The 21798-nt window shown below is 45.1% G+C and overlaps 1 protein-coding gene across 1 annotated transcript in view; it reads left to right on the forward strand.

Moving 5' to 3' along the window:
* MYPN (myopalladin) overlaps positions 1–21798 on the forward strand; it is a 136408-nt gene that overhangs the window by 69306 nt on the left and 45304 nt on the right. The window contains exons 6-11 of the mRNA XM_074958881.1: positions 10280–10351; positions 10569–10710; positions 12511–12534; positions 16387–16503; positions 17238–17604; positions 20261–20860. Of these exons, the coding sequence (XP_074814982.1) occupies positions 10280–10351; positions 10569–10710; positions 12511–12534; positions 16387–16503; positions 17238–17604; positions 20261–20860 (1322 nt within the window). The remainder of the gene's footprint in view (positions 1–10279; positions 10352–10568; positions 10711–12510; positions 12535–16386; positions 16504–17237; positions 17605–20260; positions 20861–21798) is intronic.

Below are 21798 nucleotides of genomic sequence, written 5' to 3' on the forward strand. Positions count from 1 at the left end.
ACATGGATTTGCCTTGCTGCAGTACCCATGGCAGATACAATGCCTGTAATGAAGAATTCAGTCCTCTTTTCTAGGGTTAACACAGTAAAACAACTCTTTTTAAAAGGTTTAGTGGTACACAGGCAACAGCATATCCAGGAAGATTACTACCGTTATCAGTCTTCTACAGAGCAACTTCTTTTCTCCAGTTTAAATATCCTAGTCTGGATCCTGAACCCCATTGTTTTTCATACTGCATACTAGGTAATGCCATGAAAGAACTCATGACTGTAAAACTAAACAGGCTTTTTATTATGAAAATTATTTACAGAAAAGCAACTGTAGCTATCATTCTAGTCACATGCACACAAACTGGCTTCCTCGTAACTAGGGTTGCCAACTCTCTATTTGCAGAAAACCTAACGCCCTTGCCACGCCCCGTCATGCCCCTTCTCTGAGGCTCCGCCCCTGCTCACTCCATCCACGCCCCCATCGCTCGCTCTCCCCCACCCTTGCTCATTTTCACTGGGCTGAGGCACGGGATTGGGGTACGAGAGTGGGTGAGAGCTCCAGCTGGGGATGAGGGGTCTGGGGTGGGGCCGGCGATGAGGGGTATGGGGTGCAGGAGGGGTTCTGGGCTCAGGGCAGGGGCCAAAGGGTTCAGGGTGTCGGAGGGGACTCCAGGCTGGGGCCGAGGGGTTCAGATTGCAGGAGGGGGCTCAGGGCTGGAGTAGGGGGTTGGGGCATGGGAGGGAGTTGGGGCATGGGAGGAGGTTTGGAGTGCGGGCTCTGGGCAGCGCTTTCCTCAGGCAGCTCCCGGGAAGCTACCGGCATGTCTGGCTCCTAGGCGGAGGCACAGCCAGGCGGCTCTGCAGTCTGCACACTGTCCCTGCCTGCAAGCGCCACCCCAACAGCTCCCATTGTCCGGGAACTGCGGAGCCGGCGCTGGGGGGAGAGGGGAAAGCAGTGCGCGGAGCTCCCCTGGCATCCCATAATCCTAGGAACCAGAGGGAGATGCTGGCAGCTTTCTGGGAGCTGCGCGGAGCCGGGCAGGCACCCTGCCTGCTCCACTGTGGGCAGCCAACTGAACTTTTAATGGCCTGGTCAGCAGTGTTGACCAGAGCCGCCACGATCCCTTTTCAATGGGTCTTCTGGTCAAAAAACCCTACTCGCACCGCCTCCAAACTCTTCCATCCTGCAACCTGTGCTCCTCCTTGCAAGTTCTATGCAGTTTGCTACCCCCACTAAATCTACTTTGTGACATTCTAGTAACACAAAGCACACTTAACATAAAGCACAGCAACATAAAGCTGGTCACAATTCAGCCTGCTAAGGATTCCCCTTGCATGCTGCTATAAAGCCTGTGTAGCCATCTCCCTTTGTAGGATAATTTTATTAAAGAAAACCAAATGTGTTTTGTGTTTCTTTGGTACACAATACCTGAATGGTTTTTCAATTTATAGTTCATTCGTTAACAAGAAATTCAGGCAAACAGTTCTCCAATTTCTCTTGTTCTTTGTTCCATTTTTTCTTAGTAAAGAACCTCTATATTGATTTGATTAGAAATCATGGGGGCTTTTTGCCTATCATACAGTCATTTTACAAGGTGGGCTGTAGTTGTAACTGTGAGCAATGATTTATATACATTTATTTAATTTTGCTTAAATGGGCTGTTCAATAAGTAAAACTAAAGTCTTCAAATTTAGTAAGAGTGCTTAACAAATTTAGAAAGAAAACTCATGGTGGAATCAGGGCTGGATTAAGGTTATGAGAGGCCTCAGGCTAATGGGAGTGAAGGGCCAAAGCATGAATTACATATTGCAAAAAAAATTATGAAGTCATCAAATATTTAGCTACATACATATTTACATATTATTTATTTATTTAAATTTAAAATATTTATTCTACTCTCACTACACTCAATTCTTCAAACAGATACTTCTGAGTAAGAGGTAGCACGAGGGATGCTGCACTGTCCTTCTCTTAGGGTATGTCTACACTATGAAATTAGGTCGAATTTATAGAAGTCAGTTTTGTAGAAAGTGGTTTTATACAGTTGATTGTGTGTGTCCCCACACAAGTGCTCTAAGTGCATGTAGTCGGCGGAGTGTGTCCACAGTACCGAGGCAACCGTCAACTTCCGGAGCGTTGCACTGTGGGTGGCTATCCCACAGTTCCCGCAGTCTCCACCGCCCATCTGAATTCTGGATAGAAATCCCAGTGCCTGATGGGGCTAAAACATTGTCGTGGGTGGTTCTGGGTACATATCATCAGGCCCCCACTCCCTCCCTCCCTCCATGAAAGCAAGGGCAGACAATTGTTTTGCACCTTTTTTCTTGAGTTACCTGTGCAGATGCCATACCACAGCAACCATGGAGCCCGCTCAGCTCACTGTCACCGTATGTCTCCTGGGTGCTGGCAGACGTGGTACTGCATTGCTACACAGCAGCAGTTAATTGCCTTTTGACAGCAGACAGTGCAGTATAACTGGTAGCCGTCATCGACGTAGTCCTGGGTGCTCTTTTAATCGGGCGCCTGGGCAAACATGGGAGTGACTCAGCCAGGTCATTTCCCTTTTAAGTTTTGTCTCGTGGTGATTCAGTCCTACCGGCAGTGCACTGTCTTTTAACCTCCAGCCAGCAGAAGATGATGGCTAGTCATCATACTACACCGTCTTCTGCCGAGCACCCAACAGATGATGACGGCTAGCGGTCATACTGCACAGTCTGCTGCCAGCAAGATGTATAAAGATAGATGAAGTGGCTCAAAACAAGAAATAGACCAGATTTGTTTTGTATTCATTTTCTCCTCTTTCCCTCTGTGAAATTAGTGGCCTGCCAAACCCAGTTTTGAGTTCTATCCTTGAGGTTTTGAGTTCTATCCTTGAGGGAGCCATTGAGTTTCTCGCAAAGCCACCCCCTTTGTTGATTTTAATTCCCTGTAAGCCAACCCTGTAAGCCATGTCATCAGTTGCCCCTCCCTCCGTCAGGGCAACGGCAGACAATCCTTCCGCACCTTTTTTCTGTGCAGACGCCATACCACGGCAAGCATGGAGCCCGTTCAGATCACTTTGGCAATTAGGAGCACATTAAACACCACGCGCATTATCCAGTATATGTAGCACCAGAACCTGGCAAAGCGAAATCGGGCCAGTAGGCGACGTCAGCGCGCTGACGAGAGTGATGAGGACATGGACACAGACTTCTCTCAAAGCACGGGCCCTGGCAATGTGGGCATCATGGTGCTAATGGGCCAGGTTCATGCGGTGGAATGCCAATTCTGGGTCCGGGAAAAAAGCACAGACTGGTGGGACCGCATAGTGTTGCAGGTCTGGGACAATTCCCAGTGGTTGCGAAACTTTCGCATGCGTAAGGGCACTTTCATGGAACTTTCTGACTTGCTTTCCCCTGCCCTGAGGCGCAAGAATACCAAGATGAGAGCAGCCCTCACAGTTGAGAAGTGAGTGGCAATAGCCCTGTGGAAGTTTGCAATGCCAGACACCTACTGGTCAGTCGGGAATCAATTTGGAGTGGGCAAATCTATTGTGGGGGCTGCTGTGATGCAAGTAGCCAACGCAATCAAAGATCTGCTGATATCAAGGGTACTGACCCTGGGAAATGTGCAGGTCATAGTGGATGGCTTTGCTGCAATGGGATTTCCTAACTGTGGTGGGGCCATAGATGGAACCCATATCCCTATCTTGGCACTGGAGCACCAAGCCGGCGAGTACATAAACCGCAAGGGGTACTTTTCAATAGTGCTGCAAGCACTGGTGGATCACAAGGGACGTTCCACCAACATCAACGTGGGATGGCCGGGAAAGGTACATGACACTCGCATCTTCAGGAACTCTGGTCTGTTTCAAAAGCTGCAAGAAGGGACTTTATTCCCAGACCAGAAAATAACCGTTGGGGACTTTGAAATGCCTTTATGTATCCTTGGGGACCCAGCCTACCCCTTAATGCCATCGCTCATGAAGCCATACACAGGCAGCCTGGACAGTAGTCAGGAGCTGTTCAACTACAGGCTGAGCAAGTGCAGAATGGTGGTAGAATGTGCATTTGGACGTTTAAAAGCACGCTGGCGCAGTTTACTGACTTGGTAAGACCTCAGCGAAACCAATATTCTCACTGTTATTACTGCTTGCTGTGCACTCCATAATATCTGTGAGAGTAAGGGGGAAATGTTTATGGCAGGGTGGGAGGTTGAGGCAAATCGCCTGGCTGCTGGTTTCGCACAGCCAGACACCAGGGCGGTTAGAAGAGCACAGGAGGGCATGATGCGCATCAGAGAAGCTTTGAAAACCAGTTTCATGACTGGACAGGCTACGGTGTGAAAGTTCTGTTTGTTTCTCCTTGATGAAACCCCCCACCCCTTGGTTCACTCTACTTCCCTGTAAGCTAACCACCCTCCCCTCCTCCCTTCGATCACCGCTGTCAGAGGCAATAAAGTCATTGTTGCTTCACATTCATGCATTCTTTATTCATTCATCACACAAACAGGGGGATAACTACCAAGGTCCAGGAGGGGTAGTGGAGGAGAGAAGCACCAGTAGGGGTGGTGGAGGAGGGAAGGACAAGGCCACACAGCACTTTAAAAGTTTAAAACTTTAAAACTTATTGAATGCCAGCCTTCTGTTGCTTGGGCAATCCTCTGGGGTGGAGTGGCCGGAGGCCCCCCCACCGCGTTCTTGGGCGTCTGGGTGAGAAGGCTATGGAACTTGGGGAGGAGGGCGGTTGGTTACACAGGGGCTGTAGCGGCAGTCTGTGCTCCTGCTGCCTTTCCTGCAGCTCAACCATACGCTGGAGCATATTAGTTTGATCCTCCAGCAGCCTCAGCATTGAATCCTGCCTCCTCTCATCACGCTGCCGCCACATTTGAGCTTCAGCCCTCTCTTCAGCCCGCCACTTACTCTCTTCAGCCTGCCACTTACTCTCTTCAGCCCGCCACCTCTCCTCCCGGTCATTTTGTGCTTTCCTGCACTCTGACATTGTCTGCCTCCACGCAGTCGTCTGTGCTATGTCAGTGTGGGAGGACACCATGAGTTCAGAGAATATTTCATCACGAGTGCGTTTTTTTCACCTTCTAATCTTCACTAGCCTCTGGGAAGGAGAAGATCCTGTGATCATTGAAACACATGCAGCTGGTGGAGGAAAAAAAAGAGGCAGTGGTATTTAAAAAGACACATTTTCTAGAACAATGGCTACACTCTTTCACGGTAAACCTTGCTGTTAACATTACATACACAGCACATGTGCTTTTGTTCCAAGGTCGCATTTTGCCTCCCCCCACCACGTGGCTAGCCCCTCGCCCCCCCCCGCCCGGCTAACAGCGGGGAACATTTCTGTTCAGCCACAGGCAAACAGCCCAGCAGGAATGGGCACCTCTGCATGTCCCCTTAAGAAAAGAACCCTATTTCAACCAGGTGACCATGAATGATATCACTCTCCTGAGGATAACACAGAGAGATAAAGAACGGATGTTGTTTGAACGCCAGCAAACATACACTGCAATGCTTTGTTCTACAATGATTCCCGAGTACGTGCTACTGGCCTGGTGTGGTAAAGTGTCCTACCATGGTGGGCGGAATAAGGCTGCCCTCCCAGAAACCTTTTGCAAAGGCTTTGGGAGTACATCCGGGATAGCTGCAAATGCCAGGGCAAATTAATCATTAAACATGCTTGCTTTTAAACCATGTATAGTATTTTAAAAGGTACGCTCACCAGAGGTCCCTTCTCTGCCTGGCGGGTCCGGGAGGCAGCCTTGGGTGGGTCCGGGGGGTACTGGCTCCAGGTCCAGGGTGAGAAACAGTTCCTGGCTGTCGGGAAAACCGGTTTCTCTGCTTGCTATCTACAACTTCACCATCATCATCTTCCTCATCCCCAAAACCTGCTTCTGTGTTGCCTCCATTTCCATTGCAGGAGTCAAACAACATGGCTGGGGTAGTGGTGGCTGAACCCCCTAAAATGGCATGCAGCTCATCATAGAAGCGGCATGTTTGGGGCTCTGACCCGGAGCGGCCGTTTGCCTCTCTGGTAGGCTTGCCTCAGCTCCTGAAGTTTCACGTGGCATTGCTTCGGGTCCCTGTTATGGCCTCTGTCCTTCATACCCTGGGAGATTTTGACAAATGTTTTGGCATTTTGAAAACTGGAACGGAGTTCTGATAGCACGGATTCCTCTCCCCATACAGCGATCAGATCCCGTACCTCCCGTTCGCTCCATGTTGGAGCTCTTTTGCGATTCTGGGACTCCATCATGCTCACCTCTGCTGATGAGCTCTGCATGGTCACCTCTGCTGATGAGCTCTGACCAGCGTGGCAAGCTGCAGGTGACCATGCAAAGAGGAAATTGAAATTCAAAAGTTCGCGGGCCTTTTCCTGTCTACCGGGCCAGTGCATCTAAGTTGAGAGTGCTGTCCAGAGCAGTCACAATGGAGCACTCTGGGATAGCTCCCAGAGGCCAATACCGTCTAATTGCATCCACAGTACCCCAAATTCGACCCGGCAAGGCCGATTTAAGCGCTAATCCACTTGTCAGAGGTGGATTAAGGAAATCGATTTTAAGAGCCCTTTAAGTCGAAAAAAGGGCTTCATCGTGTGGACGGGTGCAGGTTTACATCAATTTAACGCTGCTAAATTCGACCTAAACTCCTAGTGTAGACCAGGGCTTAGGCATCCTTCCTCCTAGGTAGCGGAGTGTTCATCTATATGAGGATGCACACTGCAACATTCTCCATCCTGCTCACCTCTTTCAACCTTGTGCTTCTACCCTCAGCTCAGTGCATGGCACAGGGCAAACCCAAGCCCTGCAGGCATTTCCCCCAAGCTATGGACTCTACACCACATCCCTATCTCACTCTGACTGCAGTCTGGGAGGCAGTCAGCTTTTATTATGTACAAGGAAACCACGCAAGTGTAAAATCCACTGAAGTAGAGGAAGTAGTAGTGGGAAAATAACATTGGGTGGCATTGTATTTTAGGCTGTCTTGCGCTGAAAGCTGCCTCCCAGTGTTGCACTGGCTGAGGACAATGAATTACTGTTTTGACATTGAACCCAAATATTATTTGTGGGATGATACCCAGTTTGTGTCGTTAATCTCCAGTGATTCACCACATCAGGCCATTCTGTCACCAAGCTCTTCCACAATTAGAATCATAGAATAGAATCATCGGACTTGAAGGGACCTCAAGAGGTCATCTAGTCCGGTCCCCTGTATTATCTAGAATGGGTGATCACCAGCTCTGACATGAGGTTTTTTAAGCATGAGTTCTGTGTGCACCAGCCTCTTATGGTTTGCATTTGTTTGTTTTAAGCTTTCTGTAAGAAAAAGGTAACAGCTAGAAGGGACACAGATCTTTAGATGGTTGCCCAGTCATAATATTTAGCACTTCTGTACTAGATTAAACAAACAATCTAAAGCCTTTCAGCTTTTGAATGACTAGGAACTGACAAAACAGAGCTATTCCCTGTTGTGTTCTCTGCCCCCCGAACAAGAAGACTTCACTGAAAATCAGCATCTTAAAAGAACCACTAGGGATCTTTCAAAAGAACAGTCCAACCAAGGCTGCTGTAGTGACACCCTTGTTACATCAGGTCTGGTGTTTGTTTAAGGCTGGTGTTTCTGTTTCATTTGCATGTGTAAATCAAGCAGACCTTGCTTATTTTTTTCCTTAAAGTGCTCAGAGTTTAGGGGAGGAAAGTGAATGAGATTCCGCTTATACCAGGTGTGAAAAAGCAGAAGGGACCAAAATCTATTCTTGTGCAAAAATCTGTTCTCCCTGAAGTCAGTAAAGCTACACAGGTGTACCTGTCAGCAGGAATTGGCCTGTGTTCTCATTCCCTTCTCAAATCACATTCCATGCTTACCCAACATTTTCCACTTGGGAAAGAAGTTAGTTTTAGTTGGGGCAGAAAAATGAGGACTAACTTCAGGTTTATTTAACTTTAAGTTTTTGGAATGAAACTCAAAAGAAATTCAATGTGAGGTACTTTTATGATGGATTGAACTGCTAGAGTACCAGCAAATGGACAGAATCTGCCTTTAGTCTATTCAGCCAGTCTTTCTATCATAGCCTGCTAAGAAGTGGATTTAAAATCCTGAGGGAGAGGGGAGGGAGAAACCTTCAACATTGTGTGTTGAGCTTCCTCCAGTACTTTTGCAACCCCTTAAAAGTACAAAGATGCATTGGCCTGTGGAACTAGGCTGATCATAAGGAAATAGCTTGGTTCCCTGTGCATCCCAGTACAGAAAAATACATCAAAGAAAAAGATTGGATTTCTTTGATTTTTAGTACAGTTCAATACAGTATTGAACACAGTGCATCATAAATCTGAAGCTCCTCGATGGAAGGTTCTGTAAAAGTTAAAGTACTGGTATCCAGAATGGAATGTTTTGTTTTGTTTTTCCTACAAATGTGTGGGCATTTATTCCTTATACATGGGAGGGGCAATAGTTCTGCCTGGAGCGGGATAGAGTTTGTGCAGATTCTGTGCAAGCTTCCCACCCTACCGCTCTGGTACTGGCTCTTCCCCGCCAGCCCCTGGCCCTGCCCTCCCACAGGCACTCACCCGTTGTCCAGAAACGGGACCCAGCACACATAAAAGATGACGGTTACAGGCACTAGGACCCAGGAGGAAGCTTCCTGGAGCTGTCTGTCAGCCTCAGCAGAGGAGAGGGACAGAGGGAGCCTCTTCCCTCCCTGACAGCTAAGCAGAGCTCTGGAGAAATTGGGGGTGGGGGAATAATGCCTGCTTAAACTACACCCATAGCTGGCATGGGTTCCCATGGTAACTGGATTTTTAGTGTCCGGTCACCAGTGTTAAGCGGATACCTGGCAGTGTGTTCCTCCAGCTGGTGATGGCTGCTGGCTGAGCTCCTTCCTAGCCACAGGGGGCTGCTTTGCCTTTCCTGCTGGCAGGGAAGTGCTCCAGCAGAGCTACATGAGGAAGCTCACTCTCCGCCCCCTTTCTCCCTCCCCCGGCCCTGCCTGCACCCCCTGCCTGACCAGTAGGGCCTAAAAAATAGGTGGGCCTAAGGCTATAGCCTTACTAGCCTAATGGTTAATCCGGCCCTGGGTAGAATATATTTTCCTACCTGCAATCCGAAGTTTGGACTGGAGAGTCAAGGGGTCCCCCATGGAAATCAATGGCAAAACTCCATTGACTTAAATGGGGATAGGATTTCTCCTAAGATTTTTGTTTGGAAAGCCTATCTTTCAGCCTATAAAGCTCCCTATCCAGTTTGGAGATTAACTCATTCAACATACTTTTAAAAATGAACAGCCAGTAGTTTTAGAAGAAAACTTTTGTATATTATGCTTTAAAGATCTGCATGTTACTATGCTTAACTGTGGTATAATCAAATCTGCCATATCAATCCATTGTCTATTTTATTTATTTTATTTTAAATTTAGAAGTGCACATGCTAAGATATAGTTGTCCAGTTACTGAGAGACAAATCTCATTATGGACTGTCTCAGCCAGTCAGAGGAATTACTCTTTAGCCCTAGTCTTTTTTCTAAAATGTTTTCTGTGATTAGTAACACCTCGTCAGTCCCACCAGCAGTGACAATGTGGGAGCACTAGCTCAGGGCTCTGCCAGCTCCCAGCATTTTTACCACTGTCAAGAAGACTTGCTATGACCAGGATTAGACAGCACAATGTGCTTAAGAGCTCGGCATATCTCTAGAGTTTTACCTATGCTAGCACTCCCACTGCAGCTACTACTGGTACAACTGCAGATATATTTTATACGTGTTTTTTAAATGCTAGAATAGATACAGGGTTGGTGGTCAGAGGGCAGGGTGTGGGGAATACGCTTTTTTCAAGGGACACAGAGGAGAAACATGAGTAGATAGCGACAGGATTGGGGTTATGTGAGGTAGGGCTATGAAAGGGTCAAGTGAGATGCTGATGCAGCCATTTGTTATGGGTAAATGGACCAAGTTCTGAGGACAGTAGCCAATCAGAGCAGAGTTATGTACAGTAGCCAGTCAAGCAAGGACTGATATAACTGCAAGGACATTTCAGTGTAGCAACAACTTGAGGATGTTCCCTGTTAATTTGGTAATAACTATCCTGCACTAAATAAATTCCTCAGAATTTATTAGAGAAGGGAACAGTTATAAACTTGTGAACACAAAACACTTTAAAGGTAACATGTAAATAGACTGGTAATGAGCCTTCTGACTTTTCAGCAGATTCCATTTGAAGTGTGAGGGATATTGTATGTTTCTCCTGTCTACTGCATAATACCCATTGTATATCTAAACTTCACCATTGCATGTCTCTTAACCTCCAGAGTCAAAGCCCCACTAATTATTTGCAAGGATTGGATGGAAGACCCTTAATAGCTGCTCCTGTGTTTACAAAGGTAATTTGTTTTGAATACACATTTCAAAATGAAACAAGTCAACTAATTTTTATGCATACATAACTTAAAACGTTGTTTCCTACTGTTGCTATATAGCAAAAAGGAAATCTACAGCATTCTTGTCTATCAGATTTTTTTTAATATGTTGCAAAGTCATAAAGACTTAGTTTTACTTCCAGAATCATTAAACAATGTATTGATCTTTTTTATATTTTAGATGCTACAGGATATTTCAGCTTCTGAGGGTCAGCTGGTTGTCTTTGAGTGCAGGGTGAAAGGAGCTCCTTCTCCAAAGGTTGAATGGTACAGAGAAGGGACATTAATACAAGATTCTCCAGATTTTAGAATATTACAAAAAAGTATGTTTCCTGCATGGAAATGGTTTGTGTGCCATATTATAGACATTTAAACAAAAATTCGGACATATTTGCTCTTGGACTGTTTGGTTACAATGCATAGAGCTATATTAAACTATGGTTTATGCTAACAGACCAGAGGCCTCATCAGCAGTAGTGTTGCATTGGCTCAAGATACACACAAGTCTCACTTCTCTGGGATCCCTCAAGGAGCCAGTGTTGCCTCAAAGAGTGGGTGGTGCTTCACGGAAGGGTGTAGCGAAGGGGCTGTACTCATTCAGAGCATCTCCTCAGTAGGTGCTATTTGCAATTTAAAATTGGTGTCCTGTGGCAGAATGCCTGAATGTGGCATGAACAGCAATGCAAAGACTGTGTGCTCTCCCATGGGGTAAAGCTTGCTCTCCTTTACATCTGTGGAAGATAATCTACATCATTATGTGACAAGTAGAGTCCTTGCTAGTGGGCCCCAATTCTGAAGTTCTGATTTAGAATTTAGTTGTCAGAATTCACATTGTTTTATCGTGGTGTTTACTGAGGAAGGACTGGGAAATGATTCCAGTCTAACCAGTCCTACATACTCAGATTGATTTCCTTAATGGACAGAGTAGACACAAGTCCTTGGAGACATCACTGTAATGCTCTATACATAGGCGCTGACTCCGTGGGTGCTCTGGGGCTGGAGCACCCAAAAAAAAGAATACTGGGTGCTCAGCACCCACCAGCGGACCCTGCCAATCAACTCCTCCCCCTCCCGCACAGCACCTCCTGCCCACCACTGATCAGCTGTTCAGCGACGGGCAGGAGGTACTGGGGAGGAGAGGGAAGAGCGGAGTCAGGAAGAGGCAGAGCGAGGACAGGATGTGTTCAGGGGAGGGGGCAGAATGGGGAGGGAAGAGGCGGGGTGGGGTGAAGTGGGGGCAGAAAGAGGCGGGAGGGGATGGGGCTTTGGGGGAAGGGGTGGAGTGGGGGCAGGGCCTGGGGCGGAGCAGGGGTCGAGCACTCCCGGGGAAATCAGAAAGTCAGTGCCTGTGATTCTATATGCTGATTTCACCTACATATAAAGGGCCAGATTATGGCTTTTCCCATATGACTGCACTTTAGAGTGGGGCCACAAGCAATCACAATTTCTATTTGTTTGTTTTTTGTTTTTGTTTCTCTTGAGTTTGCGACCAAATATTCCTTTGTCTTTCTATCCTTACATAGTTTCTTTGAGTTCTACGTTACTGCTTTCTTTTGCTTCCACCTCCCTCTACTCCTCCTTTGCCTGTTTCCTGGTTTGTCTGTCTTCTTTCTCTATTTGTCTCCTACTCCATTTCTGTATAATCCCAGCAACTGAGATGTGTTTAATCTTTAATATTAACCCCTAGTATATTGGTGTTTATGGACTGCTAGCTACCTATTTGCCTACGCAGTTAGCCTCATTCACAAACTAACTCCACACATTTGTGGTAAATAATCAGTAAAATTTCAGGTGTATGTATACATATGGACTTACAAACAACTATTTTTAAAATGTGGATAATGTCTTTCTGCTGTTTTTAAAGAGTTAATTGGAACATTACTCTCTGTTGACCAGCCCAGAGCAGGAGAATGCACTTTATGGATTTGCCATTCTCTTGACACTAAAAATTCAGGTTTTTTGCTGGCACATCAACAGAAATTTATATTGCAAGGTATGTTACAGTAAATGGAGAATTGAGACATCACTTCATAGTGGGTCAGAGTGAGCAAAATGAAGCATATTCATAAAATTAACCATATATTTAATCCAATAATTATTTTGCTATTGTTTTTCCCCTTTAGAACCTCGATCTATGACTGAGCCAGGTAAATATAATCTATCATTTTATTTCTTTAGGATTATATAAACATGAGGATTTAGTCGGATAAAATAAAAAGAATTATAACAATGAAAACAAATAAGGTCGGTGGTACTCATGGTTGCAGATTTTTTTCTGGGTGCAAATTTCTGTATTTGAATGCAAAAAGTAAATTTCACATAGACTTTTCTTTTATCCATTTAGCTGTTATGCAAATATTTACTGTACAGTGTTCCATAAAGGTGAAAGTATAGAAGCTCTGAAAAAGAGAAAACCCACTAAAACGAAATAACTTCTCTCATTTTAGAAGAAAACAATAAGGCCTCCACTCTGTTCTGATGTGACCTGACCTGGGACCCAAGTATTCTTTCTCACAGGCTAAACATGAATGGAACAGTCTGTATTAAGGTCCCCTATTTTCTTGGGGTCAGATGTACATCAGATGATGTAGGAATAGACTATTTTTATCCAGTTTGCCAGTCAGGGAGCATTGTCTCAGATGTTTAGCCATGTCAGCTATTCCCTCTTACCTCCCTAGCCCCCAACAAATGAAATCTGAGAGTGCCACATCAGACATTCGACCCCTGACATCAGAGAATCCTCTCAGTGGCTGGATTTGCCAATGTCAGGGGCCAGGGCTGAGCATGGGCTACCCTTCACAGTGTAATTTAGAAATACAAAAATAAACATACAAAAACGCAGAAGATTTCGAATTTGTGATTGCTTCCCCATAAGGAAGTCTCTGCTCTAACTATTAAAGAATAAAGGTGCCTATTTGAAAACAGAAAGTTCCCTGCACCTGAGAAAGTAGCCGTAAATTACTGAATCACTATTTTTAACTGTCATTTTTATAAATAAGAAGTTTAACATCAGCCCCTTGCAGAGAGGTTTTTTGTTTTGTTTTAAGGTCTCCAACAAATCCCTGTGGATTCCTACATTTTCTCCTGCTCCACAATAGCTTTCACGTCAGCTCAGGAATGACTAGATGGAACTTCCACCAGAATCTACCAATGCCATCATTTATCAGCTAGTGGTATCACTGCTTAATGTGAAGCAGTTGTTAGCAGGTAATCAGCTGGGTGCAGTTGCCACTGACTCATCATCCACTGCTCATTCAAAAAGAATCTGGATTTCCACATAAGCAGTGGTTGGCAAATCTTAGCATAAGCTAGATACTATAATACGACAAACTAGCATTATAATAAACTATCATTCTGTTACCATCATTGGCAAGTAACCTCTGTACTGCTACTGGATTCTCCCAATAAGTACAAAGGGTTAACAAATCAAAATGTGGCATGGTCCGTCCCCCCACAAGATACTAATAGAAGATTGATCACCTGTTCTTCCTGGCAAAGTTCTTACAAAGCAACAGTAAAACCTTCACTGGTCCTTGAAGAAAACTTTGTCAGCCCAGACTTCTATAATCTTGAAATGCTATCCAAACTTGCTGCTTGACTAAATACAAACAATCCCACCATGATGGGTATTTATCAGCTTGCGGCAGCTGCCAGGACATGTCAGACACTGGTCAGCCAGGAACAGCATAGTCATAGATTTCATTTTCAAACCAAGTTACCAAATTTGTATTCAGAATTTGGTGCCCACAACGAGTCTCCATGGTACAGAAAGAGTGACTTTCTGATGTGGGAACTGTGGTGACAGTTCACTCCATGTGCAAAATTGTGCCTGTAAATTTGAAAGTCAGGCCCTAAATGTAGATGTGGTCTTTGTTTTTTCACCACAGGGGATGATCCTACCAAAACTGTTTCCAGCTAACTGCACCCATTTTTCCACCTATCTTAGGGCCTTAAGAGCCTTTTTGTGGTAGTTTGGAAAAATTTGGCCCATTGTACTTGCTTAAATTCAATTTTAAGCTCCTTAGTGAAGGGGAGCTTGTTTTCTGGCCTTGTATATAGTAGGGACTAAGAATGCCAGGTGTCCAGTTTTCGACTCGAAAGTCCAGTCGAAAGGGGCACCTGGCAATGTCCGGTCAGAAGCAGTAACCGGACACCAAAAGTATGGTTAGGCGACGCGTTGGGGGGTGCACATACAGGGTCGAGTGCCCCCCACAGCAGCTGGCCCAGGCGGGGAGTGGAAGGGGTGGGACCAGAGCAGCTGCCTGGGAGAGAACCTGGCAGGGAAGGAGCAGCAGTGGCAGGCTGCTCCCCGCCCAGGCTCAGCTTCCGGGGACAGCGACTGAGCATGTCCCCCCGGCATGCTTGTCTCCTGTCTAGGGTTGCCAACTTTCTAATGGCACAAAACCGAACACCCCTTCCCCGTGGCCCTGCCCATGCCCTGCCCCTTCTCCGAGGCCCCACTCCCGCTCGCCCCATACCCCCTCCCTCCATTGCTGCTCTCCCCCATCCTCACTCGCTTTCACTCGGTTGGGGCAGGGGGTTGGGGTGTGGGAGGGGGGTGAGGGCTCCAGCTGGGGGTGCAGGCTCTGAGGTGGGGCTAGGGATGAGGGCTTTGGGGCATGGGACGGGGCTCTGAGCTGGGGCAGGGGGTTGCAGTGTGAGGGGGAGTATGGGCTGTGGTGCGGGCTCCAGGTGGGGCCAGAAATGAGGGGTTCAGGGTGCTGGAGAGGGCTCCAGGATGGGGCAGGGTATTGAGGTGCAGGGCGGGTGGTGAGGACTCCAGCTGGGGGTGCAGGCTCTGGGGTGGGGCTGGGGATGAGGAGTTTGGGGTATAGGAGGGGGCTCAGGGCTGGGTGTTGGGGGGGTGCAGGCTCTGGGAGGGAGTTTGGGTGCGGGAGGGGACTCTGGGCTGGGGGAGGGGGTTGGTGTGCGGAATCCCGGCGGCGCTTACCGCAGCTCCCAGGAAGAATCCGCCAGGTCCCTTCAGCCCCTAGGCTCATGGGTGGCTAGAGAGGTTCCACATGCAGCCCTCCCACCCACAGGTGCCGCCTCCGCATCACCCATTGGTCGTGGTTCCCGGCCAATGTGAGCTGTAGAGCTGGCACTGGGGGTGGGGACAGTATGCAGAGCCTCCCTGGCAGCCCATGCGCCTAGGGGCTGAAGGGACCTGGCAGCTGCTTCCTGGAGCCACACGGAGCTAGGGCAGGCAGGGAGCCTGCCTTAGACCCAGGCCCCTGCTGCACTGCCGACCACACTTTTAACAGCCCAGTCAGCAGAGCCGACCAGAGCCGCCAGGGTCCCTTTTAAACCGGGTGTTCTGGTTGAAAAGCGGACGTCTGGCAACCCTATTCCTGTCCCCGGAAGCCGAGCCCAGGCAGGCAGCAGGCTGTCACCACCACCCCTCCCCAGCCAGGCTCTCTCCCAAGCAGCTGGCCACACTGCACAGAGCAGCAACCGGGAGCAGCTCCCTCCCACTCCCCACTCAGGCCTGGCTGCCAGGGAGGGCGGCCGAACGTGCCGGGGGGAGCCGGCGCGAGGGAGGACAGAGCACCTCTCCCGCCCCCAGGTAATGTGGAATGGGGAGGGGCATGGGGAGAACATGGGGTGCCCTGGGCTGGGGGGATGGGCCGGGGGACGTTCTAGCACTCCTCCTGGAGTGTCTGGGTTTTAAATATTACAAAGTTGGCATCCCTAGTAAGGACATTTTAGAAAATGTTCCCAATATTGCTAACACCTGTTCAGCTTCACTTGTGCAAGCAATGTTAGAGCCCTATTATAGATGGGACACCAATTGCTGCAGATCTGCCAATGACAGCTGGTAGCCAACTTATGCTAGGGCTGCCAACATTGTTAACACTGGTGAAGCTAAATCACTCTTAGCAGTAGTGGGAAATTTTTAGAAAATGTCCTAATGTAGGCAAGGCCTTTATGTGTTTCATTAGCATGAGTTCACTTACAGTGGGCTATAAAACACTAATATTTCTGCTGATGAATTTCAGAGGACATTTGCACTTTGGTAATTGCTGAGGTGTTTTCAGAAGATTCTGGGAATTTCACATGTACTGCAAGCAATAAATATGGCACCGTCTCTAGCATTGCTTGTCTAACTGTTAAAGGTAAGAGAGAATTTTTAGTAACTTTCTTGCAAGTACATATAAATGGATCAGGCTGTGATATTGTATAGAGCAGATTGCTGTGTCTTTTCAGAACTTCACTTCTCCAGTTAGAGTACTTCTGTCCATCCTGGTAGGATATGAAGGGACAAATCCTGCAGCATCTTTTCTCGAGCTAAACTGTCACTGACCTCAGGATTTGCTCAATAATCTTTTTTGTAATCTCCCTGGATTCTCTCCAGTGTATCAGTTCTCTTACTATAGTATAAAGCCCAAAACGAACACGTTGGCCCAGATTCTCAACTGCCACTCACCTGCTTTGAGCTTCTGAGATACAAAGCAGCTGGTTGAGTAACGCATCAATAAATGGAAAGAAAGACTCAGCACAGCATTAGTTTGCATTTCGCTCATGTTTGGAAGGTTTCCTTTGCAACCATAAAAGCTAGAGAATTTTTCTGACTGATTCTGAAGATGCTTGCAAACTCATTGGGGAACAGGGGTGTAGGTCACCTCTAGATCTTTCCAATTGTAGAAAAATTCTTTTTTGTCTCTTTATAATATTCCCTGTTAAGTTTAAGAAATAGGTATGTGTATGTGTATGAATACAGCAAAGCAATTCATTCCAAAGCTAGGTAAGGCATTAATCTGAGCTTTCCCAACTGCAACAGTTATGATTTTACTGTAATCTAATTCACCACATTTAAGTAACAATATAAGTTTAATATTTGCCATTTCAGGGCCTGAGGACCATAGCAATACTGCTGCCCTTCATACAATGAGTTCAATCAACTTAATTGCTGCTGAACAACATCCTACCCCATTCATCCCTTCACTTCCAGTGGTGGATCAGCCCCCAAAACCTAAATTAGAAGGGGTTCTTGTGAACCACAATGAACCCAGGTCAAGTTCTAAGATAGGCCTCCGGGTGCACTTTAAACTGCCTGAAGATGATAGAGAAAGTGAAACATCATCAGAAGATGGAGGAGTATCTGCAAACCAGATTAGACCACACTACTTCCAGGAAAGTAGTGGACAGACAATGAAAATACCAGAGCCAACCTCACCTACAAAAGAGCCCCCTCCAGTACTGGCTAAACCAAAACTGTAAGTAAAAGGGATTTTAAGTCTTAATATGAGTGTTAGAAATCACATTCCATTAAATTAACTCTGATTTCATGTGTATTTCATGAGAAAATGAAAGTGCATTACAACATTTTTTTAAAATTCAAAAATATTTTCCCATTTCTTTTTGTGTTATGAATTCTATGATATTTTGTGTGTGTTGTTGCAAGTAAGAGATTAATCATACTGCCTGGATCCAGGCAAAATGCAAGCACACTCTGCAAGTTTCTCACTCAGCTCTGCTTATGTAATCTTATCTGGAGTAGATACATACAATTTTGTATTTCATATAGATAAGTAGGTGTAGTATTTCTTGACTGAAACTGAAGATTCATGAGACCTTCCCTTATAACTTTATAACCCAGAAAATTAATCTCATCCTGAGACAAATCAAATATTTAGAGGTTTAAGACGGTGTGACACCAGTGCAGGATTAGAGCACTGTGTGGTCTGAGGGGAGATTTTAAGGACCAGTGTAATTTTGTTCAAGGGCAACTTCTGGAATCCCAGCAATGATTTACACTCAAACTGCATCCTCTTTTATCTGGACACCCTTTTGCAGTTAATTAAAGAAATAAACTTCTATCTTTTTGCTAATGGAACTTATAGAGCTCCTTGCCTCAAATCCAATATAGCAAGCAGTGTAGAGCCCTTCATAAAAAACAAACAAACAAACAAACAAGCAAACCTACATTTAAAGATCTAAAAGTACTTTACAAAATTAACTAATTAATACTCTGAGGCAAGTGTGTAGTATCATATCACTTTTACAGATGAGAAAACAGAGATTAAGTGACTTGCCAACAGCTTGTTTGGCACATTTGGAAGGAAAAATCAAATGCACAACTACAAAATGTGGAATAATAAGCTAGATGGTAGTACTGCAGAAAAGGATTTGGGAGTTATAACGGATCACAAATTGAATCTGAGTCAACAGTGTGATGCTTTTGTGAAAAAGGAAAATGTAATTCTGGGATGTATTATGTAAGCCAAGGGAGGTAGTTGTTCTACTCTACTTGGCACTGCTGAGGCCTCAACTGGAGTAACGTGTCCAGTTTTGGGTACCACACATTAAGAAAGATGTAAACAAACTGGAGAGAGTCCAAAAGAGAGCAACAATAATGATAAGAGATGTAGAAAACCTGACATGATGAACGGTTGAAAGAATTGCGCATGTTTAGTCTAGAGAAAAAAAGGCCGAGGAGGGACATGGTAAGTCTTCACAACATTATTAATGTTGCCGAACACTTGAATGACTACGGAGTTCTGTGGAAAAAATAATATGTGATCATGTAGTTAAAGGCTGTATCATAATGCAGATGCCCAAGGAGGCCAAATTAAACTTGCACAGGCAACCTTAATTCTGGCATTTTGTAACTTTTCAGTGCTTGACTTTGAAATCTTAATAATGTTCTTTTAACATAGTTTTTTGTGGGTACTAAATTATGTGAAGAACAACAGTTACATTTAAATAAATCTGAAGGTCCACTAAATTCATGGGGTTTGGATTTGGAGTGCCAGAAAGATAAATTTTCATGTGAAATTTATAAATCCTGTGAAGAAAATGTAAGTGAATTCATAGACAGATGAATGCACCATAAGGTTTGAAGACTCTGCATAGAATGGTGAAGATTAAAGTGCAATATAAAATGAACATTAAAAAAATAAGCAATAGCAGCTTGTCTATATTTCTTTGTCAGATATTAAAGAAAAATTGAGCAATTTATTACATGATGACTCTTCACATCCCATATTGGTTATTTATGTTGTTTTTCACTAAGGGGACAGGCAGCCTATTATCCATATGCTATAACAAAATATATCACATAATGTGGGAAAGAATTTGCCTTGACTGCAAAGTAAACAAAGACATCCACTATAAATAACATCTAGGAAATAAAAATTGCATGAAATGCAGCTACTCCCTGAATGATGTACTCCAGCCCTGCACTGAATGTCAACACTAGCCAAATTAAGGCTGATTACATTTACTCTTGAAGTGTAGTTATTACAGAGTTTTATTTACCATACTATTGGTTTCAGCACTCAGTTTAAACTCTTAACCGATGTTAACAAGGTAGGCTTGATATTGGATTGTAAAAGTTCATTTTAATTGTTCTCTCAGTTACACCAGTGCAAGCTCACAGACTTCAGTGGAGATGAACTACTAAGTACTAACCATAACAGCAGAATCTGACTCTCTTCAAATAAAGGAAATGAAGTCTCCAGATCAGAGTTTTATATTCCTGCAAATAGTTCTCTTCACCTGTTAAAGTTTAAAAAAACAAAACTGTCCCAATCAAATAGTATGTATTATGGCACTGGGAAGAAAGGGGAAGGGTTTTTAGCAGAGGAAAGGAGTGGTTTATTTTAACAGTATTTCCTTTCCACCCGATATCATTCTCTTTGTTTGATGCCACAGTACATGGTATGTAACTGGAGCTGGGAGAAGGAAAGACGCTCTCCCTAGTTTTTGTTATCAGTATCACAATTTCCTCCCCTTTCCTTTTGAGCCCAAGGTGTGACCAGCTGCACATGAAAATTTATACTCTCAGAATTACAGTGGCAGCACAGACAACCTGTTTAACAGTTTGGTGTGCCACATGACAGATTTCACCTATCCTTGTTTTGTATACAGCGATCCCACCCAGTTACAACAGCTCCACAACCAAGTCTTGCTTGAACAGCAGCATCTACAGCAGCCATCTCCCACATCCCCAAGAGAACTGCCATTCAACACAGGTATATTGAACTCTGCTACTTCATTCAACCAGCAGTCTACATCAACTATATACAAGCAGGCCAAAGCCTCTCCTTCCCAGACATTCAGCTATACCCGACCGAAACAGTTCCTTGTTTCCCAGAACACCACACCACCTATCAACTCCCCTTCCAGCTCCCCAGTGCCTACATTCAGCAGCATGCCTCAAGGAACCGAAAGAACAATGAACAAGGAAAATTTCGTAGGATCTCCTCCACCAATCCAGACAAGGTCTCCAGGAAGGTTTACAAGCCAAAGTGAGCAGCCTCTAGCAAGTCCCAAAGAATCAGTGTTGCCTCCACTATTGCTTTCTATATCTAGCCTGAACCAGTTTCAGCCCCACAGCGTACTTCCTACTCCTGTCTCTCCAATCAGCCGGATTCAGAACCCAGTAGCCTTTCTCAGTTCTGTCCTTCCTTCACTTCCTTCTATACCACCAACCAATGCTATGGGTCTGCCTAGAAGCGCACCAGCTGCGTAAGTAGCACAAACTTACAAGCTGAAGTTGGTACAGGAGGTTACTTTGAAACCATGGTTAATTTCTGTTTTGTGCTCACATGGATGTTTTGTTGAAATAATGTCATTCATGAAAGAGAAATAAAAAGATATTGGTGGGTTTTTATCCTTTAGCAGCATGCCCACTTCTTGGAGAGGAGGATTTGATTCATTCAACCCTTATGCCCAATTAAGGAAGCTTTGAGGCAGGCCCATCTGGAAGGATGGTAGCTACAACATAATACCTGGAGGACAGGGTGGACTCAGGATGACAAGATGGTAGGGTTAAAATGGATGGAGGTGGGAGATATTGAGGACTCTCAGGACTTCGTCAGGGATGCAGAGAATTCTGTTAGTGGGAGGAAGAGATTTTACAGGATAAGTAATCTAAACCCATTTATCTGTGAGCTATAAAAGCTCATTTACCTACTGTGCGTAAATTATTTAAAATTTTTTAAAGGATTTGGTAACCAAGACACGGTGACCCAATGGTAGGCATATAGAATAGGTATATCTAAAAATAATTTACAAAAGGATGCTGTTTTGTTTGCAATTGTTAAATATTTAAAGACCCATATAAAAGCTCTGATGAATTAATAGTTTCCAAATAAATGGTAATTTAATTATTAGAACAAGTGGTAGAGAGAGGTTTATGTGACAGACTAGTGTGCTCTATGTAACCAAACAAGTAAGATGTTATACCCAAAAGATTAATGTTTCAAGTGTCTCGTTTTTTTGTTAGAGAAACAAGGTGGGTGAGGTAATATCTTCTATTGGACCGACTTCTATTGGTGAGAGAGACAAGCTTTTGAGCTTACACAGAGCTCCTCTTCAGGTCTGGGAAATGTACTCACCGTGGAACAGATTGTTTAGAATAAGTAGATGACACATATTTCAAGGGACTGTTCAAGGTGAAGTGG

The sequence above is a fragment of the Natator depressus genome, chromosome 7 (assembly GCF_965152275.1).
Source record: "Natator depressus isolate rNatDep1 chromosome 7, rNatDep2.hap1, whole genome shotgun sequence".
NCBI classification, from domain to species: Eukaryota; Metazoa; Chordata; order Testudines; family Cheloniidae; genus Natator; species Natator depressus.